The sequence below is a fragment of the Rhinolophus hipposideros genome (genome assembly GCF_964194185.1).
Source record: "Rhinolophus hipposideros genome assembly, chromosome: 5".
Classification (NCBI taxonomy): Eukaryota; Metazoa; Chordata; class Mammalia; order Chiroptera; family Rhinolophidae; genus Rhinolophus; species Rhinolophus hipposideros.
Window position 1 is genome coordinate 49450828 of NC_138051.1, and position 24931 is coordinate 49475758.

The 24931-nt window shown below is 35.6% G+C and overlaps 1 protein-coding gene across 5 annotated transcripts in view; it reads right to left on the bottom strand.

Moving 5' to 3' along the window:
• NEDD4 (NEDD4 E3 ubiquitin protein ligase) overlaps positions 1-24931 on the bottom strand; it is a 118961-nt gene that overhangs the window by 57009 nt on the left and 37021 nt on the right. For 2 of the 5 annotated variants that reach the window (XM_081048329.1, XM_081048330.1), the window contains one exon: positions 19782-19835. In XM_081048329.1, coding sequence (XP_080904455.1) covers positions 19782-19835 — 54 coding nt within the window. Of the gene's footprint in view, positions 1-12794; positions 14821-19781; positions 19836-24931 lie in introns of those variants that run through there. The other 3 variants (XM_081048327.1, XM_081048326.1, XM_081048328.1) reach the window with 2 other exon arrangements.

The window sequence follows — 24931 nt, forward strand, 5'->3', positions numbered from 1 at the left end:
TTTTGGAGCAAAACTTAATATAAGACCCGGTCTTATTTTCGGGGAAACACGGTAGTTAAGAAGTCATTATTTGGCTCATGATTAGGTTAATTGTTAAATTAATCGATCCAGATTCCAGTTTAATCATCTTTAAAGGTAACTGAATCTGAAGTTTATAAACCACTGAATGTTTCTTCAGTGTATTAAACAGCAGCATTAGTGGGTCTGGAGAACACTGCTGACAAATCAAAGTTTTCAGTCTACAGACTACTTTAATGAGGTAACCCTCCTGCAAACTTGAGGCAAGCAGTCTGGGAGCTACTACAATCGTTTCAACGCTCCAATCCTTCCATAATTAACTTCAAACTATTTTATATATGTTCTTTGCCTTCTTTGTTTAGGCTGCCCCATCAAAAGTTGGGACAATGTCTGCTACTCTTTTGTATTTTATAACAAAAGGTAGTTAAAAAGCAAAATCTGCTTGTTGGAGTTTCAATAGTATTGTTCCTAGTCATCAACAAATAGTATTAAGCACAAATGGTATACAATGATTGGCAAATACATTCAAAGATTTATTGTGAGTAAAATGAGCTCATTGGCAGAGTACCAGAAGGGAAGAGCCAAAAAGTACCTCTAAACAACAACCAACAACTGTCACCCCAATAAATTAAAAAACAAACAAACAAAAAAACCAACCACCAAAATAATTGATTCCCAAAGCGGTCTTTCTTCCTTCTATTTTTAAATTTCTCTCTTCTTTTTTGTAAACCTTGGTACAAGACTACTTATGTAACGGTAGAATGAAATGTTTTCTCTAACAATTTTTACTTTTTAAAATGAATCTTTTCTCAGATTAAAAAAAAATATTTCAGAAATAGAAACCGATTGTTCTTGTAATTTTATTACCTGATTATCTGATCAAATATGAGTTTAGTTGATCTATAAACAGTTTTTAAAGTTTCTCCCCGGGTTGGAGACTCATAACTTTTATTGAAGAATATAATGTATCAATGAAAACAGGAAAATAAAGGGGGGGTGGTGTGGGTTACTGTTGTTTAAGAAAATAAGACTCAAAGGATTCCTTTGAAACCAAGTTTTTCTTGCTTCAACAGCAAGACAGGTACCAGTGGAGCAAAATAGGCCATTGGATACGCCTCCACTCCTTCAGCCATCACAGCTACCAAGCACTGTAGATTTAGGAGCCTTCCTCAATACACTGGAGCATTCATTGTCAAAGTTACAGGGATACCAACACTTTTGTGGCTCAAATGTAATGTTCTAGAGGAACCCTGTCATAGAGCTTTCAACAATTGTGGGATATTCTGTACATGGGCTGTCCAGTGCAATAACCACATGTGACTACTGAGCACTGGAAATGTGTCTAATGCAAAAGCGGTTTGGAATTTTAAATATGATTTCATTTAAAATAATTAAAATCTCAATAGCTACGTGTGGTTACTGGCCACTGTATTAGACAGGTGGAGTTCTAGACCAGTCCTAAACCAGAAACAGTACTTTCTGGTTTCAAGATTTTATTTTCAGTTCTTGCCCTGGGACTCATACAGGTTCCCCAGGCTGACTGATTTCCCCAGGCTACTGTATTCTGAATTATGACTTGATTTCTTCTTTTATAAACTAGGTTGGCTTATCATACCTAAGGAAAGGTTGAGTTAAATTTTTTAAAGAATGCTCCTGAGAAAGAAGTCACCCAAAGGGAAATAAAAAGGAGAGAAGATGAATGACATGATTGCGAAAATGCTGCTAACTGTTAAAACTGGGGCTCTTTAGGGCATACATGGGAGCTCAATGCATTAAACTTTCTACTTTTGTGTGTGTTTGAAATTTTCCATAATAAAAACTTTTAAAATGTTTGCAAAAAAAATAGGTAGTTTATAATGATTTAGGTAGCTTATAATAGTTATTGAAGACAAAGAATATAAGTGTTATACCATGTTTCCTCAAAACTAAGACCTAGCCAGACAATCAGCTCTAGTACGTCTTTTGGAGCAAAAATTAATATAAGACCTTGTATTATATTACATTATTATTATATTACAGTATAAGACCTGGTCTTATATTACAGTAAAATAAGACTAGGTCTTATATTAATTTTTGCTCCAAAAGACGCATTAGAGTTGATTGTCCGGCTAGGTCTTATTTTTGGGGAAACAAGGTAGGAGGTAGATAACTCATATACAGTATGTGTTATTTTATCAATAAAAACTAATCAGAAAGAACAAAGTATTTATAAATGTTGGGTCACAAGTCAGAAGAATAGAAAAGATATTTGAAAAATAAACTGGTTCTCTAGTAATAATGTGCTTAAAGAATAATCTCTGGGATGGTTGGTTAGCTCAGTTGGTTAGAGCATGATGCTAATAACGTCAAGGGCCAGTTCGATCCCTGCATTGGCCATTGTGAGCTGCGCTCTCCTTATGAGAGAGACAGACAGAGAGAGAGAGAAACAGAGAGAGAGAGACAGAGAGAGAGACTAGTGTCCCTCCATCTCCATAAAGAAAAAAAAAAATCTCTGAAGTTTTCACTCAACAGTGGTAAAAAGAAAGTATTAGATCTATGCAGCCCGGGCTGTACCATCTTTTGCTCAGCCCGATATACTTTTCTCTCTTACAATAAAACTTTCTTAACTTGCCTGACCATGCACGTTCCTTTACCGGCCGGCCTATCAGAAAGGACTTGACCTGGACTTGCTGTTCTACAGAGTGTAAAAGTTAATCATCAGATTGTACTCAGTTCAGGTGGAAATTTTCCTTTACTGAACTCATTTTTTTTTCCTTCTTTCTGATGGTATTTTTACTAGAATCACCTTCCCCACGAAGCTATATCTTGTAGATTTCTCCTACTGTGGGGTAGGATGAAAGTCCTCTTGCTTAGAGATGTCATAGAAGTGCTTTAGGGTACATAACAGAGCTGAGTTTGGGCCCAAATATAACAATTTACTATATTTATGATATTGAATAAGTCACTTTAACTTTTCTAAGCTTGTTTCCTAACTTCTAATATGGAGATAATCTCAGAGAGCTTTCTGAAATGTGGTATACAATATGATATATTAACTGATTTAAAGTTTTACAGACACACATATAGGGTTAAGAGTTTTAAAAACAATATATCAGGATTTTCTCCAAGTTAAAAAAAATCATAGTTGAGGTTTCAAGTTCTAGTGACGGTGAACATCCAATATTGCACTCGTTGGTTAGAGCGTGGTGCTACTAATACTAACACCAAGGTTGCTGGTTCAATCCCCTCATTGGGCCACTTTGAACTATGCCCTTCTTAAAAAAAAAAAAAAAACAAAGGGAAGGCAATATTGCACTCCATTAGAGGGCCTCCTCTTCTTGTCCTACACCCAAACCCATTTTTAATAGGTCTATTCTCTTCCTCAGAGTGACAGGCAGGCACATTTACATCTAAATGTATTGCCAAGAAGGTTGGGAAATATGCTAAGCAAATCACATAGTCTGTCATAAAGAATGTTTAGTCTTTCTAGTAGTATTTTAGAATATACACAAAGTATTTCAGACAACAGGTATGAAAATCAGTCCCCTTACTTAATGTAAATTAATTAAATTATCATCAGACCTTAAGATTTTGGTAAGTAAATATTACTTTTAAGGCATATTTTACCTAAATTAACTCAGTGTCAGAACTTATAGAAAGAAATAACCTTCATCGCTAGCATATCACTAACCACTGCTATAAAATATAGCTAGGCAATCACTGGAAGTTTCTTCTCTGGAGACACAAACTGGCCTCTGGAAAAGACCTACAGACATTAGAGGTCTCCCAACAATGACGCCACCCAGTTAAAAAGTCCCCTCCAGGTCATTTCATAGTGACTGTCAAATATGAACGGACAGCAAGGTTCACAAGATGCCTGGAGAAAAATTTCCAGTAACAACAAGAAGCAAACAACAATAACAACAAAGTAACTCACAGGAACCAGAGACAATGCAGGACCCATAATAAAACTTAAAAACAAACAAACAAATAAAAAAACCCTGAAGTAAAATATTCTCAGAGAATTAAGAGATTATATTTATAAAATAAGAATAGAGAATCATCAGAAAACAAGATAAAACTTAGAAAGTAAATAACGAAAATTTTAAAATTAAAGAGGACTTGAAATTTGGGGGAATCTTCCAGAAAGTAGGATAAAGAAAGCAAAGAGATAGAAAGAAGGATAGAAAGCAAGCTCAATCCAAGGGGTGTAAACTTTAGCTAATAGGAAATTCTAACAGAGAATACAGAGAAAATGGCAGAAAGGAAATCTTCAAAGAAGTAACACCTGATTTTTAAAATAGGCACATGTGTTATCTTGATAATAATTAAAATTGGTTAAAAATTATATATGCAATCACATATCCCAGGACTTAGGTGTCCACCTGCCTGAAGTAGGTATAGATATTACCATATATTAAACTGTATCACTCTCTGGTTGTTTCCATGGCTTATGCTGTCTTCTCATCTAAATTATAAACTCTTCAACACCAGGAATAATATTTGCCACTTATAGCAGGCACATATTCTATTTCTGATAAATACTTGTTAAACTCATTTGCTTTGAAGATGACTTGAGTTTCCATTAAACTCTGTGACTCTTTCAGAGGGTTCAGTCTTTCAGCCTCGGTACAAAAGGTAAAGGTCACTCTTAGCTAAAAGTTACTTGAAACTCCAGGAACAACTCTGAGAATCCAGCTCTCATATCAAGCCTGGAATGAAGTCTTTTCATTAAACAATGATAAATTTAAAGCTAGTCAAGTGGTCTTTGTTTAAATACCCTTAAAAGTTTCGACCCATTTCATCTCTTTTTTTTTTTAGAAAACTTGATCTGAGTCTCTATCCAGACATGTAGTTCCATGGTACCAGTTAGTGGAATATGTAGGCTATGAATCAGACTCTGCTGTGGAAACTAATCCTTGAGTCACAATCATAATATTCCATTGGCATCCTCCCCGAGGGACAAGGTATTCATTTAAGAGTGCACTCTTTCATGCAAAGGATAAAGCATCAAGCAGCTCCCACTCATCATTACAGTCATCATTTAAACATCCTAGTTTGGTGATCTGTTTGTGTAGGGCCGTCTGGTCACCGTCACCCATCAGGATTCTACAGTCACTTTCAACTCCATTCCAAAGGATCCCTTGGCTTCATTCATTAATTTAATAAATATTTATTGAGTATCTATTTTGAGCTAGGCACTTTTCCAGTCTTGGTGATGATACAGCAGTAAATAAGAGAGAAAGTCCCTGATTTTAGTAAATTAGGGAATTGCATTTTAGTAAATTAGAAACCAGAAAAGATTATCTATTTGCTTAATCCCTTTTCTAGAATTCTTTTCTGATCAATTCTAGGAAATACTGATCTGCCTGCCTGCTGCCTTGCCTATCTATTTCTATCTCCCTGTCTTTAACTTTTCTCTTGCTATGCCTCCTTTTTCTCATTTCTTATCTGAAATGTTTGATATCATATGATATCCCTGACAGTAGGCTAAGCCAGTGACAGCCACAAACACTATAAAAAACCTAGCCACCAATAAGATTTCTTAAACTGCTCGAACAAAAGAACAGTTCATAAGACTTTCACATGCTGATTAATGCTAGAGAAGTAATATATAATTTTACGAAGTGCTAAAGTTATATATAAAGGATTTTTAAACTTTCTCCTTATAGAGCTATCCAAAGGACAGTTAGTTCATAACTAAGCATTCATGATATATGTTGTTTCAATTCATTACATAAGCCAATGTAAGACTTAAACATTCTTCGCAGTACTCTACCTGGCACTGCTACTAGAAAGTATTCAAAAGATTGAAAATGTTCACAAAGAGGAAGATAGATGATATTGCTTGAATAAACCAGAATAATGAAAAAATATATAACATTTCAATTGTTATTTTTCAAATCTCACAGTGAGAGGGCAAAAAATTAATATAGGCAACAATTTTAAAAACAATATAAACCAGAATAACAGCCATAATGAATTCAAAAGATTTCTTTAAGTAGAACTGCATGCCTTACAGACCAATATTTTTAAATCTTAAATGAAACTAAAATGAAATCCTGGAAAATGTAACAGTCAAAATTCTGGAGGAGTCATACTAAAGTTCTTTTATGAGGTAGGTAGGCAACCTCTCCTGTATCACATGGTCTCAGTCAATAACCAGTTTAAATGTCTAAGTGGATGTGAAATGCTTTGCAAATTATTTGGCCCTGGCCACTGTATACCTTTAGCTCTTCTTTATGTAAAAGTTGGACAGGGACTCATTGGATACTTCAACTATGAACTTGTTATTATTCTCATAAAAGAATGGTCTTAGCCTTGCTTCTCAACGTGTGTTTGGGGTAAACAGCAGCCTTGGTAGGACCTGGGAGCTTGTTAGAAACACAGAACTCTCAGATGGAAACTCAGGTCCCACCGCAGACCTACTGAACCAGAATCTGCATTTAACAACTGACAACTTATTAAACCATTCTTTAAAGCATTACAAGGCAATACCTACCAACAAAAATTTGAGAGAAAATGAAAAGAAAAAGGAAGTAGTCCGGGATATTATTTTAGCTATATTGTAAAATGTTGTACTCTCGGTTTTGGGAAGAGGGATAAAAGATTAAAATTCTGTTAAAATTATTTCTTTACTTAATGAATAACTGAGTTTAAAGACATTGTATGCCATGCTACCAATATCCTTGATGTAAATTTTGCTCGGTAATTTTTTTTCTTTTAAGGTGAAGCACAAAACGTTTCATAGTGTTATGGTTTTGTAATACATCCACGTCAAGAGAAGACCTGATCTTCACGCCCGCACCCCATACAGATACCCTAGACTCTAAACAGAGATGTCATAGATTCTCTTGGTCAAGGTATGCTTTTATTTTTTATTTTTTTATTAGTTTCAGGTGTACAAAACAATGTAATAGTTAGACATTTACACCCCTCACAAAGTGATAATCTCCCTCCCCCAATTTACTATCCCTCTGGCATCATATATTGCTGCTCAAGGTATTCTTCACTTGACTTGCCCATGAAATGAGCAACAAGGTACACAGACATGCTAGCTGCTTGCCCTTCCAAGTTCTCAGATCTACTCTAATTACATCTAAGCAGTTTAGGTAAATCTCAGCGAAGGTGAAATTGCTTTTCAACAACTACTCCCATGTTGAGAGTCTTCCCCCAAATACCTCACTGAATGGGGATAAATTTGTCCACCTCTTGTTCTGAGAGGCGTTCTTATACATCTAGGTGTCTGTCTTCATCTGACCATAGTCTTCCAATCTCACCCATGAGCAAACAAATACTGAATCACACGCTTGAGCAATACTTCAGGTATTTCCTGGGTATGCTAACATCATTGGTTCTCTTCCTCGGCAGCACTCACTTGCTCCTTCTGCTAACCACCTCCTGACCTCAACACATTGGCTGGCCACACCCAGGGACTCTGCCAAGCCCCTTCTGCCTAAATAGGCTCCTGCTCCTGGCTTTTCGTTGTCTATCCTGTTCCACTGTCACCCATAACATAAAGGGAGAGTGGGTTTAGAAGGGTGAGGAATTAACAGCTAGGACACGATGGGTTCCATATGCTCAAAGAAACCAGTGACAGAAAGACAGAGGGGCCTATTCTCCAAGCAGTTTTTAGGAATAGGCCTTAAACCCTGACTTGTTTTCTGCATGACAGCTCTTTTTTTTTTTTTTTTGTCTTATTTTGGGTGGTAGGGAGAAGACTGAGAAAGAGTAACGATGTTCAAAATGAGTTATAACTGTTCAAAGGCAGTCTCAAGTTTTCACTCCTATGCCTATTTCCTTCGTTTCTTATTGCTGAATCTCCATTTTGGTTCTCACTGTGTATACTCATGTATTCTAAATTTCTAAAATGAAAAAACAGAGGTACAGCCTTTGTTCCCCTAGAAAATAGACTTCAATGGTCTTGTACACAGAATCTGTCTCATGCATCTTTTGTCCACCTAATATTACATCTTCTATTTAGCAGCCACTAAATATATACGCACTTGCCTATATTCTCACGAGTATTTGATGACACTTAGCAAGCAATCAATGCTTGCTGTTTTGCTTCCTTCCTGTTTCATTTCTACCTCAGCCGGGCTTTTACACTATTCTCCTGAAACTACTCTTGCGAAAGTCACTAAGGGCCTCCTAACTGCCACATTCAATGGATACATAAATCTGTGGCATTGTACGCTGCCCCCCTAGAATTTTCCCTTCCCTGGACTTGCATGCCTCCACGCTATCCTAGCCTCTCTGCCCCTCCGGCGGCTTCTTCTTCGTCTCCTCTTCTTCCACTATCTCCGCAAAGCTGGTGGTCGCCAAATTCTGATTTATTCCCACTCCACCCACCACCTGTCTCACTTTCCTGCTTTTCAGTTCATATTTACCTAAGGCTACAACTCTACTTATAACTCCCAAGCTGCATTTCCAGCTCTCATTTCTCGCCCGAGCCCTCGCCCTGTATCTTTAACTGCCTTACTTGACAGCAGTCCTATCAGGACAGTCTGTCAGTACACAAATTTAACAAAGCATGATTTCTTCTTCACTCTCTCAATCTGGCCCCTTCACACTGAATTCCCTATCTTAGTTCATGACATTACCATTCACCCAGGAATCTAAGTCAAGAAAACTTTGATACATTTGTCATCCATGGTGACATAAAAAAAATCATCAAAAAACATAAAAGCACATTATGCTCTCAAATAAAGACTTCCATTGCTAACTATTGTCTGTTAACAGAAGACACATTGCTTTCTCTTCAGCCCTGGCTACTGTATACCCAGTGGGACTCCAACCCACTGCTAGTTTACCATCATATTCACACACATTCCTGGAGTCCCTAAGCTTGAGTCACACTGAACTATTTACAGTGGGATTCTTTCACACAACCAGCCTTGCATGTGCAGCTGCTTCTGCCTAGAACAATGTTTCTCAACAGAGGTCAATTTTGCCCCTACGGGACACCTGACAATGTCTGGAGACATTTTTTGATTGTCATAACTTGGGGAGAGGGGTGCTACTAGCATCCAAAGGGTGGAGGTCAGAGATGCTGTGAAACAGGTCAGCCCCCCCTGAACAAAAAGTATCCAGCCCTAAAAGTCAGTAGTGCTGAGGTTGCCAATCACTGCCCTAGAATATCCTCCATGATTTCTCTGCCTGGTGAACTCCAACTTACCTACTAAGACTCAGCTCAAATGTCAGCTCCTCTGTGAAGCCTTCCACTACCCACCAGGTCTTCTTCTCCAGACAAATATTGTTGTAGCTTTCCCACTTTCTCACACATACCTCTAATTTTAGTACATCACACTTTAAACTGAAAATTTGTTTTTGTTTACCAGTGTGTCTCTATTACTAGAATGGGAGTTCCCCCAAGCAGAGACTGCACGTTATTATCTTCTATTCCCAGGGCTTGGGTCAGTACCTGGCAAATAGTAGGGACTCAAATGTGTGCTAAATGAATGAATTAAAGACAACACATCTACAGAGAAATGCAAAGTGCTTCTGAAGTAAATAATTCAAATCCCTGAATAATCACTCTGAAAATAATATTATAGTTTCACAGTTCTAAGAAATATACATACACAAGCATACATTTCTCACTAAATTTCCAAAACTGGTCATTAACATTGTTGCATCACAGTTTGAGAGTCAATATTTATAAAACATAATGGTTTTTATATAAAAGATTAAGTGTTGTTCAAAATAAATTTAACCAAATGTCTCAAAATATGCTGCTAAAGTTAATAAATTAAGAACTGAGAAAATAACGTAACATACAAATAAGTATAAATTTAGGACACTTATTTTAGGAAGAATAAATTACTGAAATATATAATCTTGATATTAATGTTAAAGGCTTTTGAAATAATTGAGACATAGTTTTTTTAAGTTCTACTACACTAAGCTTAAGCAATTTACCTACCAAGGATTAAGTAACAGAAAATGAACAAAAACTTTTATAACAAAAGAAAAACTGTAAAGCCAAGCTTTCTGATTAAAATATGTATACACCGGAAGAATGGAAGACATGCACAAGCTTGGGCAAAATGCTAAGGGATTTTAAACAATAGGGTAATGAAATCTCTGAGCATCCTAACATATAAGAGATTTAGGAAACAACAGGGAAAAATAAAATAATAACAAAATGTTACACAGATTTTAGAAGTATGAATAGTAATTTTTCATAACTGGATAAAAACTACCTTAGCTCCTTAATCTATTTCATGAACGAGCTGACAAAAGATTACACACAATGTTAAAACATCAAATATCTATTTTCAGATCAAAAGTCATTATGCAACCATTACAAAAGTAATATTATATTTCAGAAAGTATATATAATAAACATATCACTTATTGTTATGTTCTCTGACAGCAAACAAATAAAATAAATACTATCAAGAAGACTACAAGGTCCCATCTTCATTCTCTGTTGTAAACACAGAACAGAGCCCTGTGGCAGATACAGGTAAAAGTTCTCACTGGCTTTAAAATATTAGCCATTAATGAGCTGTTGATTATAGAGAGGTAGAAACTGGATACTATACTGCTAGAGACTGGTAGCTAAACACATAAGAAAAGAATCTGTAGTCCTCTCAGTGCTTCAGAAACAAGGGTCCCTGACCAAAGCAGTGATTTAATTTCACGGCTGCGCGGTACAGATAGCTGACATTACTAAATGCTACTCTAATATCAACTTGTTAAATGTGAATCCAGACTCAGCATATCAAAATACTAACCCAGACTAACTGGAGTCATGGGAAATATTTTGGGAGCTGTTTATTTATAAATGAGTTACAATATACCACTATATTTAGATTAATATATAATTATTGATAAACACAGGATTATTTCTGAAATCCCACTATTGTTGCCACTGCTATGTTTAGAAAAAAAATTAATATTTTCCTCTTAAAACAAGCCATTGATTTACCACTAATCATTTAGATCAATTTACATCTAGTATGTTGAATTTAATGGTCACTATATTGTTTATAATACTTTTATAGAGTTGTTTAATAAACATTTAAAAAGGGAACAATTTAAAGTTCTCTAGCAAATTATATGCTTCTGAACTATTTTATAATCCAATAATCTACCCCAAAAAATAGAATCTGCACAAAGCTACGCATTTGGCTGTCACAGAAAAAATATTTGTGAGCTTACCTAAGTTTAAATAAAACCAATAAAAGTGTATATTTTTAGCCATGCAAAAGGTATTTAATCACACTTTATTAAAAAACATTAAAAATACCATTTTCAAAAGCATCAACAACAAACTATATTACTACCACAAAATCAACTTATTTTAAGGATATTTCTATAAATATTTCTAGGTTAATTATTCCTTGCAGATTAATTATTTCATTAAATGTAAAATAAACTTACAAGGTACATGTAAATTCAATTAGCAAACTATTAATGTTTCTTCTTAGTATCACTTCATTGCTTTCTTTAGGGGGCAAAACAGTTGAATGGATTATAATGGCCTAAAGCTGGTTTTTAAACAGTTTTGTAAATGGAGTTAATTCTAAAAGATAGATCAGAATATGAAATCTGATCTTTATTCATCCTTGGTAAAGTAGTTGCTTATATTAACATCTGGGCATTGGGTAACAATGATTATATTTACTGGATTTCAAAAGACAGAAAACAAATTAGCAATTATTTCATATTTTATTTACCTTAAGCTACCTCTCCAGAAGTTTAAAAAAAAATCTTTAGTATATTGAGTGTCATGTTGAGTGACTAAACACAGACAAACAGATAAGTTTTTCCTCCAATAATGTCATCTAGAATTGGTTTAGTCAGAAAAAAAAATTAATTTCCTGGTATTTAAAATGTTTTAATATCCTGGCAAGACCTTCCAAATACAGAAAGTTTAAAAAATCTATTTAAGGTCAAAACACTTAACATACTTTGGAAAGGCCACATTACATAAAGAACTGTTTTAGTTAAGATTCATTAGAGTTAAATTACTAATATAATAAATCAAAATTATCAAATAACAAATGAATAAGATAACTAAAAAATTATGGGAAATACCTAACAATTGAAACCAAATTCAAAAATACAAAATTTAGATTTCAATATTGTTGAAAGAGTAAGTTACATTTCAGAAGGCAGTCTCACCTGGTAGCTAAAGAAAAATACCGTGGAAACAAAATTCCTGTGGTTAAGGCATATACAAATGAAAATGTCATTTATTTTTCCTCTGCTTTAAACATACAGCATAATAGTTTTTAACAATGATCTAATAAATACATGTATTTTAAAAAAACATTTTTCTCTATGCTCATTTCTAACAAGATTTTCACATTTTTACATACACTTTTTATTGCTTAATAGTTTAAATGAGCATTCTATATTTTACTTTATTTCACAATGATTAAGGAGAGGAGACTAATAAATGAGCATTTTTGTAAGTAGGAATAAAATATGGAGTTAGACATTAAAATACTACGCCACTTGAGGGGAGGGAAAAATACATCAAGGTAAAGTGTTGTAAAATAAATTATTATTTAAAGCTTGTTTTTATGTTACAGAAATGTTTTATGGCTTAAATCACTTCAGAAAGTTTTTTTTTAAATGAATATTTTCTACATTGGTAAAAATAACAAATATAGTGAAAAACTATTGGGGGTTCATCAGATTTACAAATATAAAGTTCATGACTACAAAATGCTTGCTAAGTAAAGACCAGGAAAGTATATAAAACTGCTAAATTATAAGCAAATATTTCATAAAGCGATTCTAATATAAATTAACATTTACCAAGACCAAAGGAAACTTACCTTACAAGAATGCTTCAAAGAATTAGATAGTTCATTTGTGAAATCTCTCTTGCTGTCTCTTGATAATTTATCAACTTTACCTTCATTTCCAGATGCAAACTTTATTAGTAATTGAGATGGTCCCCCTTTGGAACAATTGTGCTTAAGGCTGGATAAACAGGAAACATTTGGATAAGTCCCTCCCAGTGAAATACTTCTTTGTAAAATAGCACGGTTTTTGTTTATCTGTAAATTTGGTCTTTCCAACTGTCCATTAATATTTATTTGATAATCCACGTTTTGGGAGTATGGTAAACACGCAGAGGTCCTATGCATAAGCTTAATATACTCTGAATCAGAATTAAGCTTCCGTTCTGACATCTCTGGTCTACAATCACTATTCGCTGCTTCACAATCTACTGTAGTTGCTTTTTGTTGGGTGAAATGTACTGAAACACAAGAATATCCATCAGGTGACTTTTCAAAGACAGTCTGACTTGGACTATTATTCGCAATAACAATTTTCTTTTGTGATAAGCCCTTCCCCTGAAGTGGTCGTATGTCTCTTACTTCTCCAGTAGCACAGATTGTTTTAGATAACCGAAGTCCATTGACAGCTGTTGAAAGAAATCCCTTAGCACTAGTACCATCTTCACTGTGGGCAATTTCACTAGGAGAAATAATAAATTGGTGTGAGGTCTGATAGGATCCTTTGCTTGGAAGAATACCTGTATTTGTCGGAGAAGTTGGTGGCGTATTTGAAGGACTCCTGGGAAAAATGACTAAGGATGAGCAACGTTTTAGTGGAATTTTCGAGTTCTTGCTCACTGGCAATTTCATAATCTCTAGTCCATGCTCCAAGTCATCCTGGACAAAAGGAATTGTACTTGTACATCTTGAAAAAATTTCACATGGAGTAGTATTCCTGTTTGGCACATTTCTATAGGAGGTGCTGTCAGAAGATAAATTTCCGCCCAGAAAAGTATCATCAGTTGATGGAAAAGTATAGCCGCTGCTGTCACTGATGATACTGTTGGTGTAGGAACCTCCACTTGTGATACTTGTGCATGACCCATAATCACTACCGTTGCTGTTGTAAGACCCGTTCTCACTGGTTGAAAAGTTACTAAAGCTACCACTGCAAATGGCAGAACTGCTTAAAAGGTTTCCATCGTTCACAGCATTTAGTTCATTATCAACCACCGCACTGCTGTAAATGCCATCCTTCAAGACACAGGTAAATGAAGCATCGTCAGCATCAGCTAAGACACTGCTAGACTGAAGATATCCACTGTACCTTGTTGGCTGTAGTGAAATCTGTAGACAGCTGCTCTTTTTATTAACATTCTCAGGTGAAGGAACAGATGAGCTCTCCTGAGACGTAACGTTTTCCTTTATTAACGGAGCTAGTGCAGTCTGTCTGGGAGTCAGCTTCATTTGAACAACGTTAGACGCTGAAATCCGTGTTGGTCTTTTGAAGCACATGTGAACATTGCTATCCGAGTCATCTCCGGAGGTTTCTGACAAAGGATAAGTATTGCTTCTTCTGGCTGCAAAGTGCAATCGTAAGCTTTGTGCCATTTGTTCTCATTTCCAAACATGTTAAGGGCTGAAAGTCATAACAAAGATCTCTGTCGGTAGACAGGCTAGAAGCAGCTGCACTGCGTCGAAAGAAAAAATCATTTGTGGTGCCTAAAAGAGCTCTTAAGTAGTAGTCTTTATCCAAAGGAAAACACTAGATACCAGATATCTCAGAAAGAAAAAGACGACCCATTCCTGAGACTGACGTTTCCAAAATGTCTTGAATTGCTTGTAGTCAAAATGCCTTCACTTACAAAGCACTTGATTTCCAGCGACCTTTAAAGCTGAGCTCAGCTGCAGCTCACTGCCTCAAACACTGCCAACCTTGTTTCAATTATACCTTCTCCAATTTGCATGAATGAGTAACACAAGAACAACAATCTTCTAGCATTTCAAGTTGAAACAGTATTTTTTTCACTCCAGCTCTACTAAATGAACATTTAACTGTGTGAATCACCGTGCCTATACTTTTTCCAGCAGAGTTTGACCACTAATATTTTTACCCATAGGGATAAAATTACAGGAAGTTGGTAGGAATGAAACCCCATGTAATTGAGTATCAAATCGAGGATTGAATTTCCAAATAGTGGCCACACTAGGAATCTAGTCAAGTTAGTTAATGTAGAAAGGAATATAGACTGTTAAAATTTTTACAGATAACTTCAAACAGTTATGCAATTTGGACACACCAAAAGTGTGGGGTAAATTAAAAATTTAGCATTCGATCAAATAGGTAAGTATTTTAAATTCCAAAACACTTCTCATACAAAATGAAAGCTTAAGGAAAGAAATACAAAATGAGCCTATTAATACTATTGCAAAAAATGAGTATATGTCTGAGAAAAAATAAAGTTTAAGAGAAGCTGTCACCAAGCATTTTCTCCTATAATTTTAAGGCCTTTTACAGCCAAGTAGTACAGTCTTTAAATGATGCCATTTATATTTTGACTATTAAAACTCTGCCAAGAAATAGCCTAAGCAAACATTCCATTAAAAATATATGCAGATTAGACAGAAAAACTATACCCCAATATAGTTTGAGCACACAAGATATTTTATTCCACTGTCTTTGCAATTCATTCACTTAAGAGAGTGTTGTGGTAAGTAAAGAAGTCTAAAAAGGATTTAACACATCAAATAAACATATCTCAATGCCAATTCTGTTCTGAAAAACTCCAAGAGCTCTTTGCTGGCCCCTACTGGTGCACTGAAACAATCCATTTAGCTGTTTCATATCTATAAAGAAATACAAACCATGCTGCATATTTCTTTATATAAACAAAGTACATACTTGTTTACATTTTTGAGTACTAGCACTGCCCTAGAGGTGGAATTACTTACTACTGCTGATAAAGCTCCTCCAGTAGAGAACAGTACACGGTTTGTCCTTTTAGGCGTTGTGATTTTGTATATATATATTTTTTCTGCTTTGTATTTATTTAACCTTTACTTTATTTTCAGTTTACTAGGTAATAAAAGTTTAATATTTTAATTTCTGCCCCAAATGTCATAGACCAAGGTTGGTACTCTATTTGAAAGAAATAAATTTATTTTTAAATAATACTCTAGGGTGTATTTAAACCCCTTACCTGAATTTTATAGCTGGAACTCCAGTAATAAATATATACTGGCTCATTCATAGGAAAGTAAAAAGTAAAATAGTTCAGTTGTTTACACCACATGGTACTACACCCAAGTTGTATTTTTTTAAGTAAGGTGTGTTTTTTTTCTCTAAGTAAAAGCAAATATGTAAAATACATACTTGCACTTTGTTTAAAAAAGAAAACCCCATAAGACAGATCTGTTCTCAATCACGATTTTCTAAACAGTATTTTAAATCCATTAAGAAAAAATAGAAATATGGTATCAATTAAATTATATTTCTGACTAGAATGATATTTCTGACTCGAATGAGACAGTACTATGTTTTAGAATGTGTGCAATAATTGTAAACTTAGTAATAAAATTATTATGCTATTTTGGTTTTGTATAATCTCCTTAATGATTTTACAGATGTCAGTAAACAGTCCCGTATCATGCCTTTTCTTTATAGAAGAAACAGTCCTAATCTTTTCACTTTGCCTTCAAATGACTTCTGCTTTCTGTCTTAAATTAAGGGTCTGATAATTCAAAGAATGGATCACTACTAATAGGCTAATCAATGAGATCTAACTGCTCGTGCCTGCGGCCTGAAACTTTCAGTTAATAAGCAAAGCTCCTCTAGTTCTTAATATAAAATAACGAACCTCAAGAATTTGGCCAGATAAATGTTTTCTCTTTGGTAAGCTTCCCTATAAGCATCAGTTTCATGTTAGTTAAAACTCTAACTAGATTTTAAGCTTCCAGCGTGTGAGGGCCATAACTAAACATTTCTTCTGATGCCTCGAGCTCCTGCTGGGAACAAGAAAGCACTAAGTAACACCAGAGAGGAGACTGCCTCATGATTTCTTTTAGGGTTTTAAAAAGAAGTTGATCCAGTTACTACTTCTAAAGAAATGTCAAAAAGCACTGCAGCTGGACAAGGAGGAATGATGCTTGAAAAATTTGCAAAGAGGAAAAGTAAGGTAAGAGAATCATCTGCCCTTCCTAGCTCGCTCTCCAGTCTGCGTTTAATTCTCGAGAGGCTGAACAGTTTGCATTGCTGACACTGGTCTGGGACCACAGGACTCTGTACTGCTGTCACAGCAGTCATGTGCAGAGCCTGGGGAACCTGGGGTAAAATGTAGCCCCTTAGTCAAACAGATGTCAAAAGAGGAGCCTTATCCCAAGGGGAGCAGAGGTAGAGTGAGGGCAACCCTCATTGGGGAGGAATCTATGCCAGTCCTATAGATTTTCATATTCTGAAGTGACACAGATAACGTCTTAGGATTAGACTTAAGCTCAGGACCCCACATTCTGACATGTTTGGTGATTGATTATCTACACAGAAAATAATGTGATTATTGACATGCTATGGCTAGGCTCTGGATAACCCGAATCATTGACTAGAACTTTGAAGTCTAAAGTCCAGGGTGATGATAACATTGTACGTGTCACTTGGCGGGGTTGTTTTGCCCAGTTGTTTGGTCAAACACTAGTCTAGGTGCTGCTGTGAAGCTATTTTTGAGATGTGATCGACATTTCAATCACTAGATTTTGAGTAAAGCCGATTACCTTCCATAAGATGGTAGGCGTCATCCAATCAGTTAAAGGCCTTAAAAGCAAAGACAGGTTTCCCACAAGAAGCAATTCTGCCTCAAGACTACAACACAGAAACCCTGCCTGAGTTTCCTGCTTGTTGGCCTTCCCTGCAGATTTCAGCCTCAAGACTGTAACATCAACTCTTCCCTCAGTCTTCAACAAGCCATCCCTTGTTGTAATAATCTGTAATATCCCGATCAATGCATTCTTTTGTGTTTGCTTTTAGCTTTAAAGGTTTTTTTTTGTTTGTTTTTAATGTTTATACATCATGTTTATAACCCTAGAAATATCCCATTGTTAATATCAGATGCAATGCTTTTTCCTTTTGACATATCATGACACCATGTATAGTACTCTACATATGCTCAAGGAGTGTTAATGCACCAGAGTATGAGAAATATCCATTTTGGCAACGAAGAAAGACTTACACCACGCTGAAGTTACAGGCAAAAAAGACTAGACAACTATGGTGAAAAGTGCAAACATGAGCTATCCCGCCTTGTGGACAACATTACAAATAACTCACATAAAATAATTCACCAATGAAGCACCCAAGAATCAGGGAGAAATTCACATTGGTGTCAGTAACAACAGGAAAAATAACACCATAATACCATGACCCAGCAATTTAACCCCAAAATAAGAATCTTAACAGATACACACATGTGCATCAGGAAACATGGCAAGAAGGTTTATCAACTGGTAACAGCAAAAACCTGGAAAGAACACTGGTATCTATTAAGGAGGATAAATACACAAATTAGGATTTTATGGCATTTGCAGATGATGGAAAATTATGCATCAGTGAAAATGTGTTATGGATCAAACAGCATGTCACAGAGGCATGCATTCAGAGTGATACTATTTTGGTAAATTGAAAAACATGCAAAAGGAAACTGTTTTTTTTAGGGATACATATATACATGATAAAAATATTTTTAAAAAGGAAAGAAATGATAAACAATTTTCAGGATGGTGGCTGCTACTTGTAAGCAGAAGAAAAGGAAATGATGTTGGGAAGGCTAAAGGGGGTTTTGAAGAGTTTGGTAATGTTATAGTCCTTAAGTTGCGTAATAAAGTACACAGATATTTATCTTAGTATTTAAAATAAAGATTCATATTATATCTACTTTTTGTATATATATTTCATTGTTGAAAAAACACCAACACTAAATTTCAACTTGTCCCATCTAGAAGGAAAACAGCTCTGTAAAGACAGAGGGGGGAAATAAAAAAAAATTCTTATTCTACAGTAAAAGTAAAAGCAAAAATACAAACAGAAAAAAAAAATCAAATCATCATTTGTCACTCAGCTTTAAAAAGTTAGATTGCCAGTTAGTGAGGAAGTCTCCTTTGGCAGCAGAAAAGCATCTTTGCTAATTAATAGATTTTGTTTGCAATACCTTCAGTTCCTAGTATAGCTGTCATTTCTTGAGGGGAAAAAGAAAACATGTTATGAGGTCTAACGCTAAAAACAGATTTTTAAAAATAAAAAAATCCAGTGTCTTTGTTAGCTATAAAAATGAATAAAACTGTTCAACTTTTTTGGTACTTCTGTTTAATCACTGATCAACTTTGAACACATAACACTGTTCTTGTACCTTCATGTTCAAATCTTAACAGGTTGAAAATACAAGTGTAAGATGCTAAGGAGGTTTGAAATAGGATCCCAAAGAGACAAAATTAGAAAAAGGATAGGATTTGAAGATAGTCTTAAGTAAATCAGAAATCAAAACTACCGGTATCATTTAAAAAAAAAAAATCAGGTTTAACTTTGCCTTTTGCCTATATAAGAGCTGGCAATCCTTTATTTTATCAGTGCAAAGAAGATAGTTTTTCTTTGTAAAAGAATGGGGATAAGAGATTGGATGGGACGTTGCAACCCCCCAGAATCCACTGGAGTGAGGAGGTACAATTCAAAACACTGTGGACCACCAACCAGGGTACAAGGATGAGAGTAGATGGAGGCAAGACCAAGAGGCTAGCTTTCCTGTCATTTCCTGAGTAAGACCTTATAATCTGTTTAGAAATGACAACCAGGAGAGGCGCCTACTAGGAGAATGGAAGGGTAGAGTGTAGCACCAGGAAGGAGAAAAAAAATTATATCTACCTAACCATATTGCCCAAAGTCTCCATAACCACCCCAAATCATTCTCTCACATCACTGATTCCCAAACCACTTTTCCTTGCTGCTTTTTAAAAAATATACACTTGCTTCATATTTTACACAACTATAGTGTAACTTACCAATCTATTTTCATCAAATACTTCAAAAAGAAGCCGGTGCTGCTGTGGATGGACCTAAGTAAGACAAACACAAGCTTTCTTTAGAAACAAGTGAACATCAACCTACAGAGACTGAGAAATAAATGCTTGAAAATGTTGCCATTTCCTAACTCCTGTTATTTACAAGATATTTTAAAGTACATGAGATACTTAAGACAAAAGCATACCAGTCACATGTCACCCATTGTCTAATAGTTTTACAATAACAACAATGTGAATTTGGTGGCTTATTTTTCCAATTTGTGTAAAATAGAATGAAAAGAAGTAAAATAAAATTTCAAAAAAATTATTTAAATGTCAGCACTTAAAAATATAGGCTAGATTTTAACTCCTTATTATCAATTTTATTTACTCACTTTTTATTTATCAGGTTAGAACTACCCAAAGTGGATGTTGATTTTACGGGAACTAGTGTTCTGAATTTTTTAGTACTAACTTGATAAAGGAATCTGTTGCTTCTACTATAAAAAGTACACGAGCAGTCAGAAAGTATAAACTGAGTTTTCACTTACTGTTTATATTTCATATGAGTAAAAATTAACATGCAGTATTTTATTTTTCAAAGCTGGTATTTCAACACCACGTTAAAAATCTACTTAATATCTGAAATAAGTCAGAGAAAGGCAAACACCATGTTATTTCACTTATATGTGGAGTCTAAAAAACAAAATAAACAAACACAACAGAAACAAATTCATAGATACAGAGAACAAATTGATGGTTGCGGCAGAGGGGAGAGGGTGGGGGAGGGTTGGGAAGCTGGGTGAAAAAGGTGAAGGGGTTGAGAAGTACAAATTGGTAGTTATAAAATAGGCACAGGGATGTAAAGTACAGCATAAGGAATATAGTCAATAATATTGTAATAATTGTGTATGAGGTCAAATGGGTAACAGACTTACCAGGGTAATCACTTCAAAAGTTGTATAAATGTCTAATCACTATGTTGTACACCTAATATAATATTGTATGTCAACTGTAACTGAAAACTTTAAAAATTATTTTAAAAACTAATATCAAACATAAAGAATCTTTAATAATTTTTTATACTAGAGGTTAAAATGTATGAGATAATAGAAAATATATATATAAATATGTATATATATATATATATATATTTTGGTCTCTTGCCCCAGTGTCTGGCACAGAGCTTCTGAAACCCTTGTAATTGCCTGGGTGACAGGAGTGTCTTTTGTTCAATGAGGTGACTCTGGGTGAGCTCTAGGATGAGGACTGGTCATGGGAAAGAACAAGCCATGACTAGAAGCTCGGAATTTTCAGCCCCAACCCCCATTCTCTTGAGAAGGAAGGAGGTTTGAAAATGGAGTTAATGATCAATCATGCCTATGTGACGAAGCCTCCATAAAAGTCCCAAAAGTACAGAGTTCAGAGAGCTTTTGGGTGGGTGAACACCTCCCTATAGAGGGAGGGGGAAGCACCCCAAGTCTACGGGGACAGAAGATGCTGCACTCAGGAACCTCCCCGACCTTAACCTATGTATCCCTTCACCTGAATGTTCGTCTTTATCCTTTAGTATATCCTTTAACAAACTGGTAAGCATAAGTGTTTCTCTGAGTTCTGAGCGCTGCTCCAGCAAATTAATGGAACCTGAGGAGGGGGTCATGGAACCTCCAACTTGTAGTCAGGTCAGACGAAGCTGGGGGTAACCTGAGAATCCACTACTTTGGACTGGTGTCTGCAGTGAGGTTAGTCTTATCGGACTGAGCCCTTAATCTGTGGGGTCTGATGCTAACTACAGGTAGATAGTGCCAGAACTGAGTTAAAATGCAGGACATCTGGCTAGTGCTGCACATAATTGCCGTGTGTGGCAGGAAAGCCCTCCACACATTTAGTGACCAGAAGTGTCAGAAGTGAAGGGTTCTCAGAGAGTAGTAAAGGAAAAACACAGGAGGTGGGAAACTAGAATTATTTTCCTAACGATAAATATGTTCCCCATTCAGGCTAATACAAGATAATCTATAAAAATTCTCACATTTAGGGTGATTTTTTCCCCCCTATGAGAAATGTTACATTGAACACTGCGATAATTTAAGACTTTGCTTAACATGTCAAAAGCATTGATAGCCTTCAGAAAAATGTCCTGTAAGTGTGACAAAGATATTTAAATATCAAACCCAATGTCCACTCTCACTGCTTTCTGAGAACATAATCTTAATTTTACCTGCAGCAATGCATCCAGAGTCACCACACAGCACAACTCTGGGGGATAATTTGTTTTATTTGAACTATAACATATATTCAGTAAAGTGTAATGTATACTAACCTTAAATAGATAGCTTGATGACTTTTTATATATGTATACTGTGTCATCATCACCCAAATCAAAATATCAAACAGTCCATTCTTTATTATATGTTGTTTTCCATGTGAATAGTGCCCTCTGGACTTGTTCAATAGTGAGAATCTAAATATGTCTATCTAAAAATGACTCCCTTCCACCTAAGGGCGATGAAAGAGACCAATCTAATGGCAGTCACTGGATGAGACTTCTGGGAGAGCTCTTTACATGGGGCTGTCTCAACTGGGAGAGATGTTCCTCTTGCCCTTTGCATTTCTCTTTCTTGCCTGGAACTTAGTTGGGAAGGCTGGCACTCCTGCAGCCACGTTGTAACCACGAAGCAACTCTGAGGATGGAAGCCCCAATTAAGGGCTCGACAGTATAGGGAGAATGCAAGGCAATCATCTTTTCTAAGAAGACGTAAAGGAAGTTTTGGGGAGGAGATAAAAGTTTAGCAGAGACATGAAGGATGGGAAGAATTTGAATAAGAAAGTATAGAGCACATTCACAGCAAGGAGATGACATGAGGAAAGGCCTGGGAGCAGAATGAGCATGTGTTAAGGAGAGCAAATGGATAAGAATATTTTTGTATTTGAAAGTGGCAAGAAAAATTTGGTTAGTGAGGGTAGAGCTAGGCTGAAGTCATTAAAATCCTGAAAAGGTGTTAAGATTTGATTGGTAGGGAAGAAAATGAAGCTTTTAAAGGAAAACAAATGACATGATGTAGGTCATATGTAAATATTGTTTTTGTTAGTGATACCCAAAACGAATTGGACTAGAGAGAGACCGTGGAGTCCATAGGGACTGTGGTCCTAGTAACTCTGGCATGAAGTGATGAGAGTTCTGCCTGGGATTGTCCCAGTGAGAACAGGGATGGAGACGAGGCCATGAAAATCATTCGGAGGGAAAAAATCAGAAGTCTCGGTGTCTGCCAAAATACCTTGACAGACACTGTAGACATTCAATATCAACAATGAATATTCTAAGAAAATAAGAATAATATCTGATCTGATCAGGCCTCTGCCGTCTTACTTCAGGCCACAATTAATAGCTTCTTAACAGGATTCTCTACTTCAATGGTCTTCTTTTTTTAATCTGTCTTTCCTACTATAACTGGAGTGACTTACCCTAAAAGACATCTTTACTGCCCTACTCAAAAGTTGCTCTTAAGGGCCTAAAGAATAAAATCCAAAACTGAGCATGGACCAGTGCTTCATGATCTGAGTCCGATTTGCGTTTCCAGCCTTGTCTCCTAACTGTCTCCCTGGCCACCCAAATACACTAGAAACAGACTACTCACTGCTTACTGAGCACATTCGATGGAAGAATTAAGTTCATTAGACCTAAATCCGAGGTTAAGCAAACTATGGCTTCTGGGCCAAACCCAGCCACCTGCTTTTTTTTTTTTTTATTCTTACAGCCCAAGAGATGAGAATGTTTTTTATATTTTTAAATGGCTATATTTTAAATAGATACATAAATACCTACATAAATAGCCTCAATTTTGGCCTCCGGGCCCATGACACCTAAAATATTTACTATTTGGCCCTTTAAGAAAATGTTTGCTGATCCCAGTCATAAGACATTCACTGTATATTATCTATTAATTTCTCTCCTATGTATCTGAAATAAAAATGGTACTCGATAAAACCATCCTTGGAAGATGTGAGAAAAGAGTCACTCAAACCACTTTCTGTGTTCTGTGGTTCACATGAGGAGTTCTGCTTGAGAAAGACAGAATCAGTCTGGGGAACCTTGCATCCAACTAGTTGGAACCCCCAAATGATAATGCAAACAAAGGGAAGGAAATTATTAAAGAAACTAGTCACAGAAAATTTTTCAGAGCTGAAGGGAAACAGTTGTCTTGAAACTGAAACGCTTAGCAAAGACCCAGCACAATGAATTTTTAAAACTATACACACAAGGCATATCATTGTGAAATTTTAAAACACTAGGATAAAGATAATTATCAAATTTTTCAGAAAGAGAGAGGAGAATCATCCTCAAAGGAACAAGAATCAAACTTTGAAAAGAATCAAACTTTTCAACAGCAACACAACGTTCAACGATAATTAACGCAATGCCTTTAAGTTTCTCAGGAAAAATTACTTTCAACCTAGAATCTTGTGAGGGGCAAAACTATTGACCAAACATAAGTTGACTATTTATTCTTCTATCATACCTGGAAGTCAATTTGGGACATGGATGTATGAGTTATTCAGCAATATGGAAATAATGACAAGAATAACAAACAGAAACAGTTAAAAAGCAGTTCCTTCTGGGAAGCGGGAACAGGAGGATAAAGGATAGGGCACTAGAGGTAGCTGCTTTTCATCATAAGCCCCTTTATACTATATCATTTTTAAGCTATGAGTGAATTCTATGATGAGATGATTTTTTTAAAAAAATTTAAAACAGGAGTAGATCTATGGTTACAAAAAAGAGTTTACAGAGTCAATTTATAGGAAAGGTGAAACAAAAATAAAAGTACTGGTAACAGGTTGTCAGAGGAGTAACCAAATTTTCAAAGAACAAAAATATTTTAAATGTCAGTTTATTCTACTGGTGTTCATAAAGAGCCTGAAGTCAGTTCCTGGAAATTTAGCTGGTAGATTCAGGAATAAACAATGTAGGCATATTTTTAGAAATCTCTTCATTGAGATATGTAATTCATATACCACACAATTGACCCAATGAAAGTATACAATTCAATGATTTTTAGTATATTCATAGAGTGTGCAACCACCATCACAATTTTAAAACGTTTTCATCACCTCAAAAAGAAACCCCAAGCCCTTTAGCAGTCACTCCTAAT